The following is a 15,037-nucleotide window of genomic DNA, read 5'->3' as shown; positions in this document are numbered from 1 at the left end:
CACATGCTACAATATATAATGCAAAATATGCAACTTAAGCTCACTGGAAAAACATGCATCACATGACCAAATCAATGGTATTTCTGATGTAGTAAACTTGCTCAGCAGCCCACCTGGTACATCATTGCACTTGTAATGCAAGTCCTATGAATCATGATGAAATAGTTTATAGACTTGTGGAATCAAGCTAAAATGGCATGGTTCCTTTAGCAAATGCGTTTTATCTAATGTTTGATCAAAGACTTGTGGAATCGAGATAAAATAGCATGGTTTTTTTTATCTAATGTTTGCTGTTGTTAACACTATCAGTTGGGTTTAGTGTAGGTTTAATACAGCTTTGAGTTTTATTTTTATTATTATTATTTTTTTTTTGGATAAAACTGAACACACTTTTGTGCCGTTCACTGGACATTTCACTTTGAAAGTCTTGCAAAACATGCAAGGAGCAACATAATAAAGCACTGACGGATTCACATGTTAAATAAAACTGAATGTACTTTTCGTACCACTCACTAGAATATGATTAATTACATTAATATGTCTAATTAGTCAGTGCCACAAAGGCCACGTTTGAAGCAGGAAAAGCATCTGTCTGAACACAAATGAATGTCATACCCATGTGGAGGCACAGCAGGAATCAGCCAATCAAAAGGCTTCGAGTGTGACGTGTCCACACATTTACAATCACAGTTAGACCGAAACTCATGGCTCAGACAAATAAAGCAATTTTTACTGTGTGTGTCTGAGGTAGGAAGAACAGAGGAACAGATAAGCAAAATCCATTTCCTCTCATGTTTATCCTGTGATATCTGATCCAGAGTTCATTCAGGACTGAAATAAATCACGGCAGGTCTTTTTTTTTTTTTTTTGTGATAACACAGTCTGTGACGTTCAGAGGATCATTAAAGAACGTTCACTATTTGTCAAAGTCTTGAATGAAGATATTTGATTGTAATCTGAATAATTACTCTAGTTCAATGCTCCTAAAATGATCACTTCAAAGAAGTCCAGAGAATTTGGGACCTTCTCAACTGAAATGTCAGGCTGGTTTAATCTACGTGATATGTCACAGGATGGCTTCTTCAGAAATTCAATTTTTGGAGATGGTTTTTATCAGTATCAGATTTAATATTGTCAGCGTGACCTTTCATCAAGCTATTTTAAAGTAATTTCGCATCTCTATCTGTGCCATAAAATACTGTTTATCGCTAAACAATTCAAGCAGTAATATGATAGTTGGCGTCACATGACCTCATTACGTTGCATACATTTTGCCATTATCATACTTACTGTAAGTGTTATTAGGATGATTTATATACAGTTACACTGTTTATTAATATTTTGAATTGACTTTTATATTTGTATTGCTAGTTCTCATTTTAATCTTCGTATATGTTATAGGAATTTTATTCTGTGCTTTTGTAATTTTTTTTTTATTTGCTTTTTTATATTTTTTTTAATTTACCTTTAATTTATTTTTAAGTTTGAGTTATTTTATTACTTATTTACTTAAGTTAGCTGACAAGATAACATTTCTCTTTTTCAACCTATACTTATATTCTTTAACCTATTATTTATATATATATATATATATATATATATATATAATTTATTATTATTTATTTATTTATTTTTAGATTTATTTCAATTACTAAAATGATTTTGGATAGTTTTTGGCATAAGAGGGTGTATTTTAAGTTAACATCCCAAAAAAATACACACACAAGCTTTAAGGTGTTTTCAAATCTTTGCATATAATGCTGCTGTGCATTTCATGCTTGTTTTGAGTTTTAAGTTACTTAAGATGATATATAACCATTACTCTCAAACTTTATTCTTTTTCCCCCCTCATTTGCTCTGTGTGTTTTAGAAAGGAAATGTCAGAAGTGAAATTATCTCTGAAATGACATTTGCATGAAGGCTGCTGGTTATTTGGAAGTCACGAGGAGACACATAAAAGCACAGGAGCTGCCGATAATGAAAAGGACAGTCATTTATGCCATAATTACATTTGATGAGACCATAGTAAACGGCACTAATGGCGCTCCACAAAACACAAGACATCTCCTTTTACTCTCAAATGCTGTTTTAGGGGGGGTTTTTTCAAAAAGCTTTAGTTTAGGGTTTTAGAAGACTCAGCTTATTTTAGCTCTGAATTAGACGTCCATTCGTCTCCATTCCGAACTCTGAGTTTTCTAGCGGGGTTTTTTGTGTGTGTCCAAATAGCAGCATAGTTATTGTTAACTAAAACTAAAAGTATTAAAATCATTTGTGTTATTTATAATAATGTTGAAATAAAATAAAATATAAATATTATTTGAAAAATGTCAACTTAAAAAACTTAACTAGAAATACTGCCTTGCCAACTAACAGAAATAAAATGACTAAAACTCAAATAAATATAAGGCTAAAAAGAAATAATAAAATGACAAGAACATTAGAAAATTACTAAAACTGAAATTAAAATAATAACTGAGCATTAAATGATATTTAATGCATTAGGAAATGCATTAAAATATGCCCAAATCTTAGAAGGCAGCATAATTATGTTAATTATTTGTTTGACTAAAGCTTGTCAGTGCTTTACTGTACAAGCTATTAGAAATGTTTGTGTGAGTTTAAACTGTATTGTGTAGATTTCTTTGTGCTCATGATTGTGTGTGTTTGAGTATACAGGTTCTCAGTGAAGACCCTCATCGATCGCTCATGTTTTGAGACGATAGACGACACGTCTGCTGAGTTCATCAACTTTGTTTCCATTCTAGAACATATTCTCAGCCATAGACTGAAAGGTGAGCAACACACATACTGTCCTGTTTCACACAAATTGTAAACTGCATTTCTTCTTGATCTGAGCTGCACATTTTTAGCAAACTGACCTGGATTTGATCATAAACCCTCAAAGTGTGTGACCACAGCAAAACACCTGTATTATTTAATATGTGAATAGGGCATTTTCATTCTAAGGTACTGTAGAAAAAACAGCCTGTTGCATTCTTAGAGAGAGGGTGGTCATTAAAATAAATTACCAGTGATTTTATGTGTATATACGTAAACACACACTCGCACACACACATATTTATTTATGTATTTATTTATTTTTAATATATGCATTTTATAATATATTATGCATATAATACAAAAAACAACAACATACAACTAACAGAGCCTTAGAGAACAAATGAACTAACACGCACTCGGAATAACTGTTGAAGTGAGCTATGCCAGAAGCTTCACACACCCATTACATAGTGATGCTGTGATACATGCTGCTAAAAGACCTACACACACACACACACACAATCACTCACTCTAGCTGCTGTAATGAGGTATAAATACAGCACTGAGTGTCTCATTTTGGGTTCGACGAGCTCAGACGACTCTCACAGCATGACAAAACAGCTCTCACACTCACTTACATATCGCTGTTTTTTAGCCTTTCAGAAATATTTGATCTCTCCATGTTTTATGTATGTTCTCTGAAACCGCTTAAAAAGCAAAGAATCACTGCGGAGCTCGTCACTTGTCGGATTCAACCCTTTCAATTACTAGCTCAGATATTTGCCCACAATGTCACTGCACTAAAACATTGCACAACTGGATGCAAAAAAAAAAAAGACAAACAGTATTTTGTTTTTCTAGAAGAGTTTTGCATCTGAATGAATACAGAGCTCTTCTTGAGGAGTCAAACTGCTTTTACACTGCATTGTGTGTGTTTTCCCGCTGTAGGTCAGGTCAGCTGGTTTGGCTACGAGAGCCCGCGCAGTTTCTGGGATTACATACGTGTGGCGTCTAGTAAAGTCCCGCATAGCTGCATCCACAGCATCGAGAACATGGAGAACGTCCGCAGCTCTAGAGCAAAGGTCAGGACACACGTCTTTGTTGCAGTGTCATTTTAGTATGATTTATATAGAATTATAGTATTTATTACTATACTGAATTAACTTTTTTTTGATCGTAGTTTATATTTTAATTTTAGTTTAAGTTTTAGCAATTCTGTTACATGCCTTTTGTCATTTATATTATTTAAAAAACATTTTTTATTTAGCTTTCATTTCTGTTTTAATTATATTAGCTTTAATGTATATGTAAGTTTTAGTAATTGTAGTACTTCAAATTATTTTATTTCAGTTAGTTGCTAATGCAACATTTCTCAATTTCAGTTTTAGATTTTATTTTAATTTAATTTATTTTCATTTAAGTTTTCGTGTTAATTTTAATTTACGTTTTAGAACCTTTATGTGCTTTTGTTATTTTTATTACTTTTTAATATTTTTCTTTACCTAATTACCTAATTCATATTCATTTTAGTTTCAGTAATTTTAGAAATTAATTTTATTTTAGTTAGTTGCCAATGCAACATTTTAAATCTTTGTTTTAATTTTTTTTAGTTAATTTTTTACTTAATATTTATATATATATTATTAAGTGTATGTATTTTTTTATTTCATATTTTTTATTGTTAATTATGGGAAATAGTTTTTAATAGTTTTAGTTTTAGATAACAATAACAACACTGGTTTGCTGTCATACATTTACCATGCTATCACAAAATATAAAGGCAATATTTTGTGATGGAGGAAACTCCCAGATCAGACTTCCTGTTTAAATCTGGTATTGTCATCTGTCTCAGATGATTCGATCACAAGCAGTCAGCTAAGACAGAAAGCCGGCTCAAATGCTGTGATGTTACTTCAGTGTTAAAGGCTTTAGTGGTTGACAGGTAAGAGCATCCCTCTCTCGTTCTTTCTCTCAGGGTCGTGCCTGGATAAGAGTGGCGTTAATGGAGAAGCGTTTGTCTGAATATATCTCTGCAGCTCTGAGAGACTTCAAAACTACAAGGTATCTTTCTGCAGCACTCGGACACGCACTGAGACTCTTATATTTCATTGCAGGTTGATTGTGGTAAAACCATTTATGGGTCTCTGTTGTCAGCCTCTCCACAGCACAGATTGTTTAAACAGCAGCACCATATGACTTATTTAGCAAAATATTGATGATTCTTCCATGTATACCAGTTTAATTTGTAGAGACATTTAAATGTAAGCCATTTATAGCTTGACTTCTTAACAGTCTCTGAGGCCCTTTCAAAATATTCGTTTATTTGAGCAGTACGACATGTCAACGTCTGGTTTAACTCAGTGCTTTTAACTCAGTTTTTACTGTGATATTGTAAAATAATTTTACAGTTTATTTATGTGATGGCAACATTCTTCAGCGTCACATGATCCTTCAGATATCTTTTAGATATGCTGCTCAGGAAACATTTATTATTATCAATGCTGAAAACAGTTGTGCTAATTGTCGTTCTCTGGTCTTCATGAGTTTTGTGTGTTTGTTTGTCAGGAGGTTTTATGAGGAGGGGGCTGTAGTTCTGGGTGAGGAGGCGGGGCTTCTGGCCGATACTCTGATTGGACTGAATGCCATTGACTTCAGGTATATTCATGTTCATTCATCCTTTCTGTGGGTGGCAGTGACATTCATCTGTGCCACAGCAAGACAGGATGCTGATCATTCATTATATGGGTGGTGCTCTATAAACACCTGCTGACACGAGCCACACACACGCACAAATATAGATGCTGAAAACCGCCTCCGTATGGTTTGTAGGATCATCACTTCCCATAATACTCTGCCACAGTGACATTCTCATCAAATAAAGTGCATTTGTTGGCTTATGCTGAAATTTTCATTCTTGATTGACAGTTTCTGTCTGAAAGGGGAGGGGCTTGATGAGAGCTGTCCCGTTGTCATTGACTACACACCGTACCTAAAATTCACACAGACGTAAGAGCACTACACAAAAACACACATATAAACATGCTGGCTTTGTGAACATGCTTTAAGCCTTCCTAATGCATGAGATTGAATATTATGTATGTGTGTGTGCTGCAGTTCTGACAGCATTAGCAGCGATGAGGAGGAAATGAGAACGCTGGGCAGCAGCGGCAGTGAAGCAGGCACTCCTGAATCCCACATGGCCGCCAGCCTGATGGCCGATCAGAGCACCTGGTACAGCAAGAGCAAAAGACTAGAGCAGAAATACAGAGTCGTGCTGGAACAGAAGGTGAGGACGACTAATCGTACTGTTTCTGCAGTATGTACAGCCTATTGTGTGCAGTGTGCTGAATTTTTTATGCATAGAATACCCACATCTACTGCAGTTGCCAAAATGCGTAGTACACAACCAGAGCACATTGTGAGCCTCTGTTTTCTTGGTTTTCATTTGATGTGCATATCAAACAAATAAATAAAATAAACTAATTTTCAGCTGTTTCAGATTGAATGCCAAAAAAGGCAAAAAAAACCCTTTTTCTTCATCACCCAGACAATCACCACTCATACTATAAAAATACTATAAAATAATAATAAACCTCATTATCATAATTGTCATTTTCATTTTCAATTCTAAATGTTTAATTCTAAAGTCTTTGCGGTTATAAAATTCTTAAATTATTTAATATATAATTCCATATATAAAATATCATATACAACCCGAATTCCGGAAATGTTGGGACGTTTTTAAATTTAAATAAAATGAAAAGTAAACGACTTTCAAATCACATGAGCCAATATTTTATTCACAATAGAACATAGAGAACATAACAAATGTTTAAACAGAGAAATTTTACACTTTTATCCACTAAATCAGCTCATTTCAAATTTGATGCCTGCTACAGGTCTCAAAAAAGTTGGCACGGGGGCAACAAAGGGCTGAAAAAGCAAGACATTTTGAAAAGATTCAGCTGGGAGAACATCTAGCAACTAATTAAGTTAATTGACATCTGGTCTGTAACATGATTAGCTATAAAAGGGAAGTCTTAGAGAGGCAGTCTCAACTATTTTGAGACATGTAGCAGGCATCAAATTTGAAATGAGCTCATTTTGTGCATAAAATTGTAAAATTCCTCAGTTTAAACATATATGCTATGTATGTTCTATTGTGAATAAAATATTGGCTCATGTGATTTGAAAGTCTTTTAGTTTTCAAATTCAAATTTAAAAAATGTCCCAACATTTCCAGAATTCAGGTTGTACTATATATACTGTGTGCCATATTCAGTAATCAGTATACTAGTTTCCCTATCATGTGAGATTAACTTTGAATGTTAAACTGAGTGTGATTATTTTCTAGATCAGTGATTCTCAGTGCTCCTGAGTATGTCATATTTTCAGTATCTAGTCTGGCACCCTCAAATCAGGTCGTGGGGTCTGTACTGATGAGCGGATGAGTCAGTCAGGTGTGTTAGATAAGAGAGACATCCTGGGGGGACCTGGGAGCAAGACTAGCAAATACTGACACAGATCGCATGAATTATTATAATTGTTCAGGGTTATCTGGAGGAGCTGGTGCGTCTGAGGGAAGCTCAGCTCTCTGAGTCTGTCTCTCAGAATAAATCTCTACTGCAACGACTCAAAGACACCGAAATCAGCCACAAACTGGAGAAAGAGCAGCTGGAGATCATCATACTGGAGCTGCAGGATCAGCTGTAAGTTTGAACCAGTGCTCATTTAGTATGTGTGTATATCATCACCTCTTTTATACATATATACGCTATATTTTATATTTTATGTGTCTGTATTCTACTTAGTTTAAATTTCAAATACATATTTTTTTAATGTATTTTTGTGTGTATATATATATATATATATACACACACACACATATATATATATACACACATATACATATATACACACATATACATACATATATACACATATACATATATACACACATATACATATATACACATATACATACATATATACACATATACATATATATACATATACATACATACATGCATACATACTGTATATACAGTGTATGTATGTGTATGCATGCACTTCTATAGTATTTTTATATTTTGTTTTAATTTTAATTACAGTTACATTTAAGTAATTTTTTGTGCTTTAGAATTTTTTGTAATTTTTTTTTGTTTTAGTTTTTAGTTCTGATTTTAGTAAACTTTAAAAAATTAAAAAATTTTATTTAATTATTTTTTTAAGTTAAGTTCAAGGTATTTTTTAAAGTTAAAGTTTTTCATCTAATATTTACATTTTATTTTAAATTTATTTAGTCATCAAAAAGCATTTTAAATTTTTTTTAGTTTTAGTTAACAATAACAGCACTGCAAAAATGTAATATAATGTTCTTCTCTATCATTTCATCATCATTTAATTAATTATTGTCGTCATCATCAATATCTTATTCACAAAGTCTGCTTTTTAAAAAGATGCAAACTTTAAGGATCTATAAATGATCTAATTTGCATAGAAATTACATGTCTTAAAAAGAAACACAATGTGTTAAAGGGATAGTTCACCCAAAAATTCTGTCATCACTTACTCACCCTCAAGTTGTTCCAAACCTGTATGAATTTTTTTTGTTCTGCTAAACACACTCACACACACATATTTTGAAGAATGTGAGTAACCAAACAGTTTATGGTTCCCATTGACTTACATAATATATATTTTTTCCATACTCTGGAATTAAATAGGTTCCAGCAACTGTTTTGTTACCAATCTTTATCAAACTATATATAAATGATGACAGAATTTTCATTTTTAGTTGAACTGCAGGTGAATACTTAAGGCAAACTCGGCACATTTTGAACCTGATTAAACTGAATTGTGATTAGTTAGTGAATATGACACTGTATTTCATGCTGAAATTTTTTTTTTTTTTGCACACAAAACTGGCACAACTGTTTGGTAAACTTGCCTGTGTAAGTATGATTCATGCTCATGGAAATGTGCTGTTGCAGGAGGGGAAAGGTTAATTATCTGTGCAGTGTGGTCTCATTTATCATCTAATATTATGCTCTGTGCTGTCTAGCAGAAGAACGGTTAATCTTTAGTGTTTTCCGTGGCTGCAGTGTCAGTACGGATGATGTCTGAATGTTTCCTGCCTCCCGAGTCCTCCGATTCGTTTCTCCTCTCATTCTGTCAGACAGCTGGAGTTCACGGTTCAACTGAGCTCTGGAGATCCGTGTGCTCGAGGAGACGTCAGCAGCTCGACCAGAGCAGGGTTGCTATGGAGACAGACACAAATAAGTTAATAGATGATTGCAGTATGTAAGCGGAGAGAGGATTTGATCAATGGATGGGGCAATGAATGAAAGACTAGAGGAGAGACTGATGGGAGCTTGTTTGCAAGCTATCTATCTATCGATCTACACATTATTCAAAAGTTTGTGGTCAAAAAGATTTTAGTTTTTTTGAAAGGAATTATATTTTTTCTGCAAGGATGCATTAAATTGATCAAATGTGACAGTAAATACCTTTATAATAATAAATTAAATAAATAAATAAATCCTGTTTGTTTTGAGTTTTCTATTTATCAAAGAATCCTGAAAAAAAATATGTATCACAGTTTCCACAAAAATATAAACAGCGAAAACTGTATAATAGAATGATTTCCGAAGGATCATGTGACACTGAAGACTGGAGTTCAGTTTTAAATTGTAATATTTCACAATATTACTGTTTTTACTGTATGTTTGATCAAATATTTATAGCCTTGCTGAGCATAAGGGACTTTTTTCAAAAACATTAAAAAATATTGCCGACCCCAAACTGTTGTACAGTTACAGTAGTGCATACTAGTTAGTATTTCATGATGGTCATCTAGTTGGATCTGGAAAGACTGAATCATGATGGTCATTCGCTGCATTGCAGAAATAGAACAGGGTCTTAAATCTGTGTCTGGCAATAGCTGCTTGGATCCGGTTATAGAAGATAAACTTTTTAAGCTGACTTGTTTATACAGTGGGGCAAAAAAGTATTTAGTCAGCCACCAATTGTGCAAGTTCTCCCACTTAAAAAGATGAGAGAGGCCTGTAATTTTCATCATAGGTATACCTCAACTATGAGAGACAAAATGAGAAAAAAAAAAAATCCAGAAAATCACATTGTAGGATTTTTAAAGAATTTATTTGCAAATTATGGTGGAAAATAAGTATTTGGTCAATAACAAAATTTCATCTCAATACTTTGTTATATACCCTTTGTTGGCAATGACAGAGGTCAAACGTTTTCTGTAAGTCTTCACACACTGTTGCTGGTATTTTGGCCCATTCCTCCATGCAGATCTCCTCTAGAGCAGTAATGTTTTGGGGCTGTCGCTGGGCAACACGGACTTTCAACTTTTCGATGGGGTTGAGATCTGGAGACTGGCTGGGCCACTCCAGGACCTTGAAATGCTTCTTACGAAGCCACTCCTTCGTTGCCCGGGCGGTGTGTTTGGGATCATTGTCATGCTGAAAGACCCAGCCACGTTTCATCTTCAATGCCCTTGCTGATGGAAGGAGGTTTTCACTCAAAATCTCACGATACATGGCCCCATTCATTCTTTCGTTTACACGGATCAGTCGTCCTGGTCCCTTTGCAGAAAAACAGCCCCAAAGCATGATGTTTCCACCCCCGTGCTTCACAGTAGGTATGGTGTTCTTTGGATGCAGCTCAGCATTCTTTCTCCTCCAAACACGACAAGTTGAGTTTTTACCAAAAAGTTGGACTGTTTGAGGTTGTGGACAGGTGTCTTTTATACTGATAATGAGTTCAAACAGATGCCATTAATACAGGTAACGAGTGGAGGACAGAGGAGCCTCTTAAAGAAGAAGTTACAGGTCTGTGAGAGCCAGAAATCTTGCTTGTTTGTAGGTGACCAAATACTTATTTTACCGAGGAATTAACCAATTAATTCTTTAAAAATCCTACAGTGTGATTTTCTGGATTTTTTTTCTCATTTTGTCTCTCATAGTTGAGGTATACCTATGATGAAAATTACAGGCCTCTCTCATCTTTTTAAGTGGGAGAACTTGCACAATTGGTGGCTGACTAAATACTTTTTTGCCCCACTGTATGTTGTTTATCTAAGTAGATACAAGTACGCCTCAGTCCATGCGAAGCTGTTTGTGTTTCTCTGTATCAGCTGCTACGGACCATCTGTGTGAATCAATACAGATGTCCGTGAGTGTTCGCAGACCACTATTAGTGATTTTTCAGCTGAGTAGTCAGTTTTGAAATCCAATTGCTGAGGTTAAAGACTCTATTTATGGATGAGAATATTTGACACTGAATGCCATGCTTCAGATGTTAAGCTCTGATCAGAGACTTGTTGATAAAGATGGATTTTGGAGAAGGTTTGGGCAGGTGTTTGTGTGATGGGAGGTAAAATTTTAGACAAGCCGGGTTGATTTCCTGCACAATGGTTAAACCGATAATCGTGATTTTAAAAAGTGTCCAGATTGCTCCACAAATGCAAATTCATACAGATGGACTGCAAAATGTAATTTTCAACTGACTTTCATTATGAAAATAAGTAAAATCTTAAGCTCAAAGAAGCCTCTTTCAAAAGTTAAAAGTTAAATTCCTAATATTAATTCAGATAATTCCAAATTATGTAACATTTTTACAGAGGTTGTGCAAGTGCATTTTTTTCAGACTTCAATCACAAAAAAATATGGTCAGGATTTATGTTTGGATTTATTACAGCTGTCAGTGAGAAGGTTTGCTTACAGATTTAGTAGCTGAAAACAGCACAAGCAGACTGCTGGCTGTATGACACTTTCATTTGAGCAGAATATTTCAATAGAGATAGCTAAATTCCAACATACATTGTTATTGGTGTTTTCAGACCATTGGTGTTTTTTTGAGAGCACAGAGAGTGTGCACATGATTACCAGGTTGTGAAGATAAAACATTGGTCAGAAAATATATTTTTAAAGGATTAGTTCACTTCCAAAATAAAAATTTCTTAATGATCTACTCACCCCATGTCAGTCAAGTTGTGCATGTCTTTCTTTCTTCAGTTGAAAAGAAATTAAGGTTTTTGAGGAAAACATCTCAGGTTTTTTCTCCCTTTAGTGGACTTCAATGGCGCCCAACGGGTTGAAGGTCCAAATTGTAGTTTCAATGCAGCTTCAAAAATATCTACACTAGCCCATACGAGGAATAAGGGTTTTATCTAGTGAAACGATCGGTCATTTTCTTAAAAAAAAATGAAATGTATATACTTTTTAACCACAAATGCTCGACCTCACGCAGTATGTAATCATGCATACGTGACATAGGCGGAAGTACCGACCCAGTGTTTACAAAATGAACATGCAAAGAAAGTCAAACGACCTTTACAAAAAAAGGTAAATCAACTATGTTGGATGATTTTGAAGCTTTGAATTTTAAACCAAAGTACACAGACGAAGAACTAACCATGTGTTACCTTTCCAACATGATTACGTAATGTGTGAAGACGCGCATTCACATCGCAGAGCTAGTGCAAGACGAGCGTTTGTGATTAAAAGGTATATAAATTTGTATTTTTTTTTTTTAGAAAATGACCGATCATTTTGCTGGATAAGAACTTTATTCCTTGGCTGGGCCAGTGTAGAGAGCCTTTTGAAGCTACATTGAAACTGTGATTTGGATCTTTAACCCATTACTATATGGAGAAAAATCCTGAAATGTTTTCTTCAAAAACCTTAATTTCTTTGCGATTGAAGAAAGAAAGGCATGAACATCTTGGATGACATGGGGGTGAGTAAATTATCAGGAAATTTTATCCTAATTCTTTCAGAGGAAAGCTCTGTTTTCAGGGATTTTAGCTCCTGACATCTGGCAACCCCAAATAGGAAAGCTAGTAGCAGTATTGCGACAATTAATTTTAATTAATCAAGAGAAGCAAAAATTGTGATTGTGAATACAACTGATCATGCAGCAGAGTCCTGCACAGGTCCTGTTTGATAAACCCGCACCCGCCCCGCACCCGCAGTAGTTAACCGATTACCCGACCCGTTATCCGACAGCAACACTAATTTAATTCCGAACCCGACCCGACCCGTTTGACATAAAAACCACGACCCGAACCGCACCCGCGTTAAATCTACATAAGGCAGACAAAACACCTTTATTTTATTTTTAATGTAACACGCTATTAACAAGTCATTCTGAGTTAATGCGTTAATGCGTTTAAAAATTAATAATAACAACATTTAACACACGCAGCCCAACAAGTTAACAGAGAGAGAGAGAGAAAGCAACATTCAACGTGTAAACAATATAAAACTATTGCGTAGGCTACATGTGAACAATATATAATCAGGTCTAAAGGGCTTAGATTAATAAGACAAATATGAGCTTTTCCTTCATAACCAATAAAATAAATAACTTTATAGGCTGCATAAAAATATGTAGGACTGGCAGCAGTTTCGAGAGAGAGAGCCTGAGAGAGAGAGAGCGCACAACGTATAAAAACAATACAAGCTCCTATAGGCTAATCACAGACACAGAGGCAACATAATAAATATGAAAAGCTAAAGAGTTTTATTAAAAAAATTATAATAAAAAAATAAAAATAACAGCCACTATTCCGAAATTTCAGTAGCCAGTTTTACGTTTCTAATTATTAATTTCGAAATCATAGCAAAAACTATTGGAACACACCCCTCTATTTTAACAAAATTTTAACAATTTAACAAAAATATAAATTAATTGTTAGCATTTTTATTAGCGCACATTAAGAAGCCTTAAGCATTTTTCAGTTAATTAAACATTGCATTAAATAAGCTAACAGAACAGTGTTAGGCTTATTTTAGAATGAGAAATAGACTAAAGTTTTTATTCAAACTGTGAATAGATTAACTACAGAAAAGCGAGCAAAGAGCACTCCCTTTAATATAATCACTAGACCTACAGCTGTCAATCAATGTCAGTACAGCTGTCGATTGGCTACAATGCTCAGTGTTTGCAAATCCCGCTGTAGAAGCCCGGTCTTCAGACAGAGCGCGCGAACACAAGCACGGGACAATTTGAAAGGAGCTGCCGTTCAGCGTGTACTGGATTAAGTCGAAATTGTCTTGGTTATAATTGTACCCGCAACCCGCCCGTGCCTGTCACCAGTCCAACCCGCACCCGACACGTCAATATTTTTCCACCCGTTACGTCAATTTTTGCGGTTCACCCGTCGGGTATCCGCGGGTAACCGCCCACGTGCAGGACTCTGTCGTGCAGCCCTAGTACATATGCTGTTTTTTCAGCTTTTTAGCGCTGTCTCTTTAAATTATCATGTTTGTTTCTCCAGGACGGTGATGAAGAACCATGACATTCGCTCCAGACAGGAGCTTACCTCGCACCTGACAAACCAATGGCCCTCACCTGGTGCCTTGGATACCAATGCAGTTGCCTTGGATACGCTCCTGTACAGGAAACGCACAGGACCATGGGAAGAGTATGTGCTTTCTGTTTTTGTATTTCGTGAATGTATCCGCTCAGTCCTTATGAGATACATGCAGCTTCACACCACTTCTCATCTTATATTGGATTCCAGTTCGAGTTGCTCGTGCTCAGCGAATGATCCAGGAAGCAAAGGCTCTCAGGCTCTAGTTTTAGCTCGCGTCTGCAGCTCTCAAATCACATTACAGTATTGGCATGCTTCCTACAGCAATCGCTCTCCTGTATTGATAACCCACAGAGATTATTAAATGGGCTGATCTAATTGTAACCCAAACTTCAGTGGTGTTTGTGATGAAAATATATAATGTTATTCTCAATTATTTTATTACATTGTTTTCATGACAATTAAGCACATTTCCTCTTAAAATTTTTATTGCTGTCATGTGTATAGACTTCAATTATTGTCAGTAGTGATTCTTGTTAGATTTTCATTACTCAAATGCTATTGTTTAACGTATTATGGTTTTTATGTAAATCAGCATAAATGAAATCAGGACAAATATACTATCATGATATATAAATATTCTTGTTTAATTGTAAAAATTTTTCACATAACAGTAATAGGAATATTGTTCAATATTTAATGGGCCTCATTTATGAAACGAACGTACGACAGAAAAGTGGGCGTATGGTCGTTTCAACGCAAAACTTGTAATTTATCAATATGGTGGTTACGATCAAATCTCACGTCTGATCTCGGCTTGTGTACGCAAGTTTTTTTAGCCTGAACTTGCGTGCAGCATATAAATATCGTGGAGAATTGTAGAACGACATCATTTTGTTAATTTAGGTTATT

At 35.0% G+C, this 15,037-nt stretch overlaps 1 protein-coding gene across 4 annotated transcripts in view; it reads left to right on the top strand.

Annotated features, from left to right (window-relative positions):
* Positions 1 to 15,037, top strand: part of rundc3b (RUN domain containing 3b) — a 29,332-nt gene that overhangs the window by 6,080 nt on the left and 8,215 nt on the right. For all 4 annotated transcript variants that reach the window (XM_058747109.1, XM_058747110.1, XM_058747108.1 and 1 more), the window contains 8 exons: positions 2,677 to 2,792; positions 3,730 to 3,863; positions 4,757 to 4,842; positions 5,347 to 5,436; positions 5,707 to 5,787; positions 5,896 to 6,067; positions 7,333 to 7,490; positions 14,090 to 14,236. In XM_058747109.1, coding sequence (XP_058603092.1) covers positions 3,834 to 3,863; positions 4,757 to 4,842; positions 5,347 to 5,436; positions 5,707 to 5,787; positions 5,896 to 6,067; positions 7,333 to 7,490; positions 14,090 to 14,236 — 764 coding nt within the window. In that variant the 5' untranslated portion in view covers positions 2,677 to 2,792; positions 3,730 to 3,833. The remainder of the gene's footprint in view (positions 1 to 2,676; positions 2,793 to 3,729; positions 3,864 to 4,756; positions 4,843 to 5,346; positions 5,437 to 5,706; positions 5,788 to 5,895; positions 6,068 to 7,332; positions 7,491 to 14,089; positions 14,237 to 15,037) is intronic.

This window comes from Onychostoma macrolepis, chromosome 16, assembly GCF_012432095.1.
Source record: "Onychostoma macrolepis isolate SWU-2019 chromosome 16, ASM1243209v1, whole genome shotgun sequence".
NCBI classification, from domain to species: Eukaryota; Metazoa; Chordata; class Actinopteri; order Cypriniformes; family Cyprinidae; genus Onychostoma; species Onychostoma macrolepis.
This window is presented reverse-complemented; position numbering and strand designations above follow the sequence as displayed.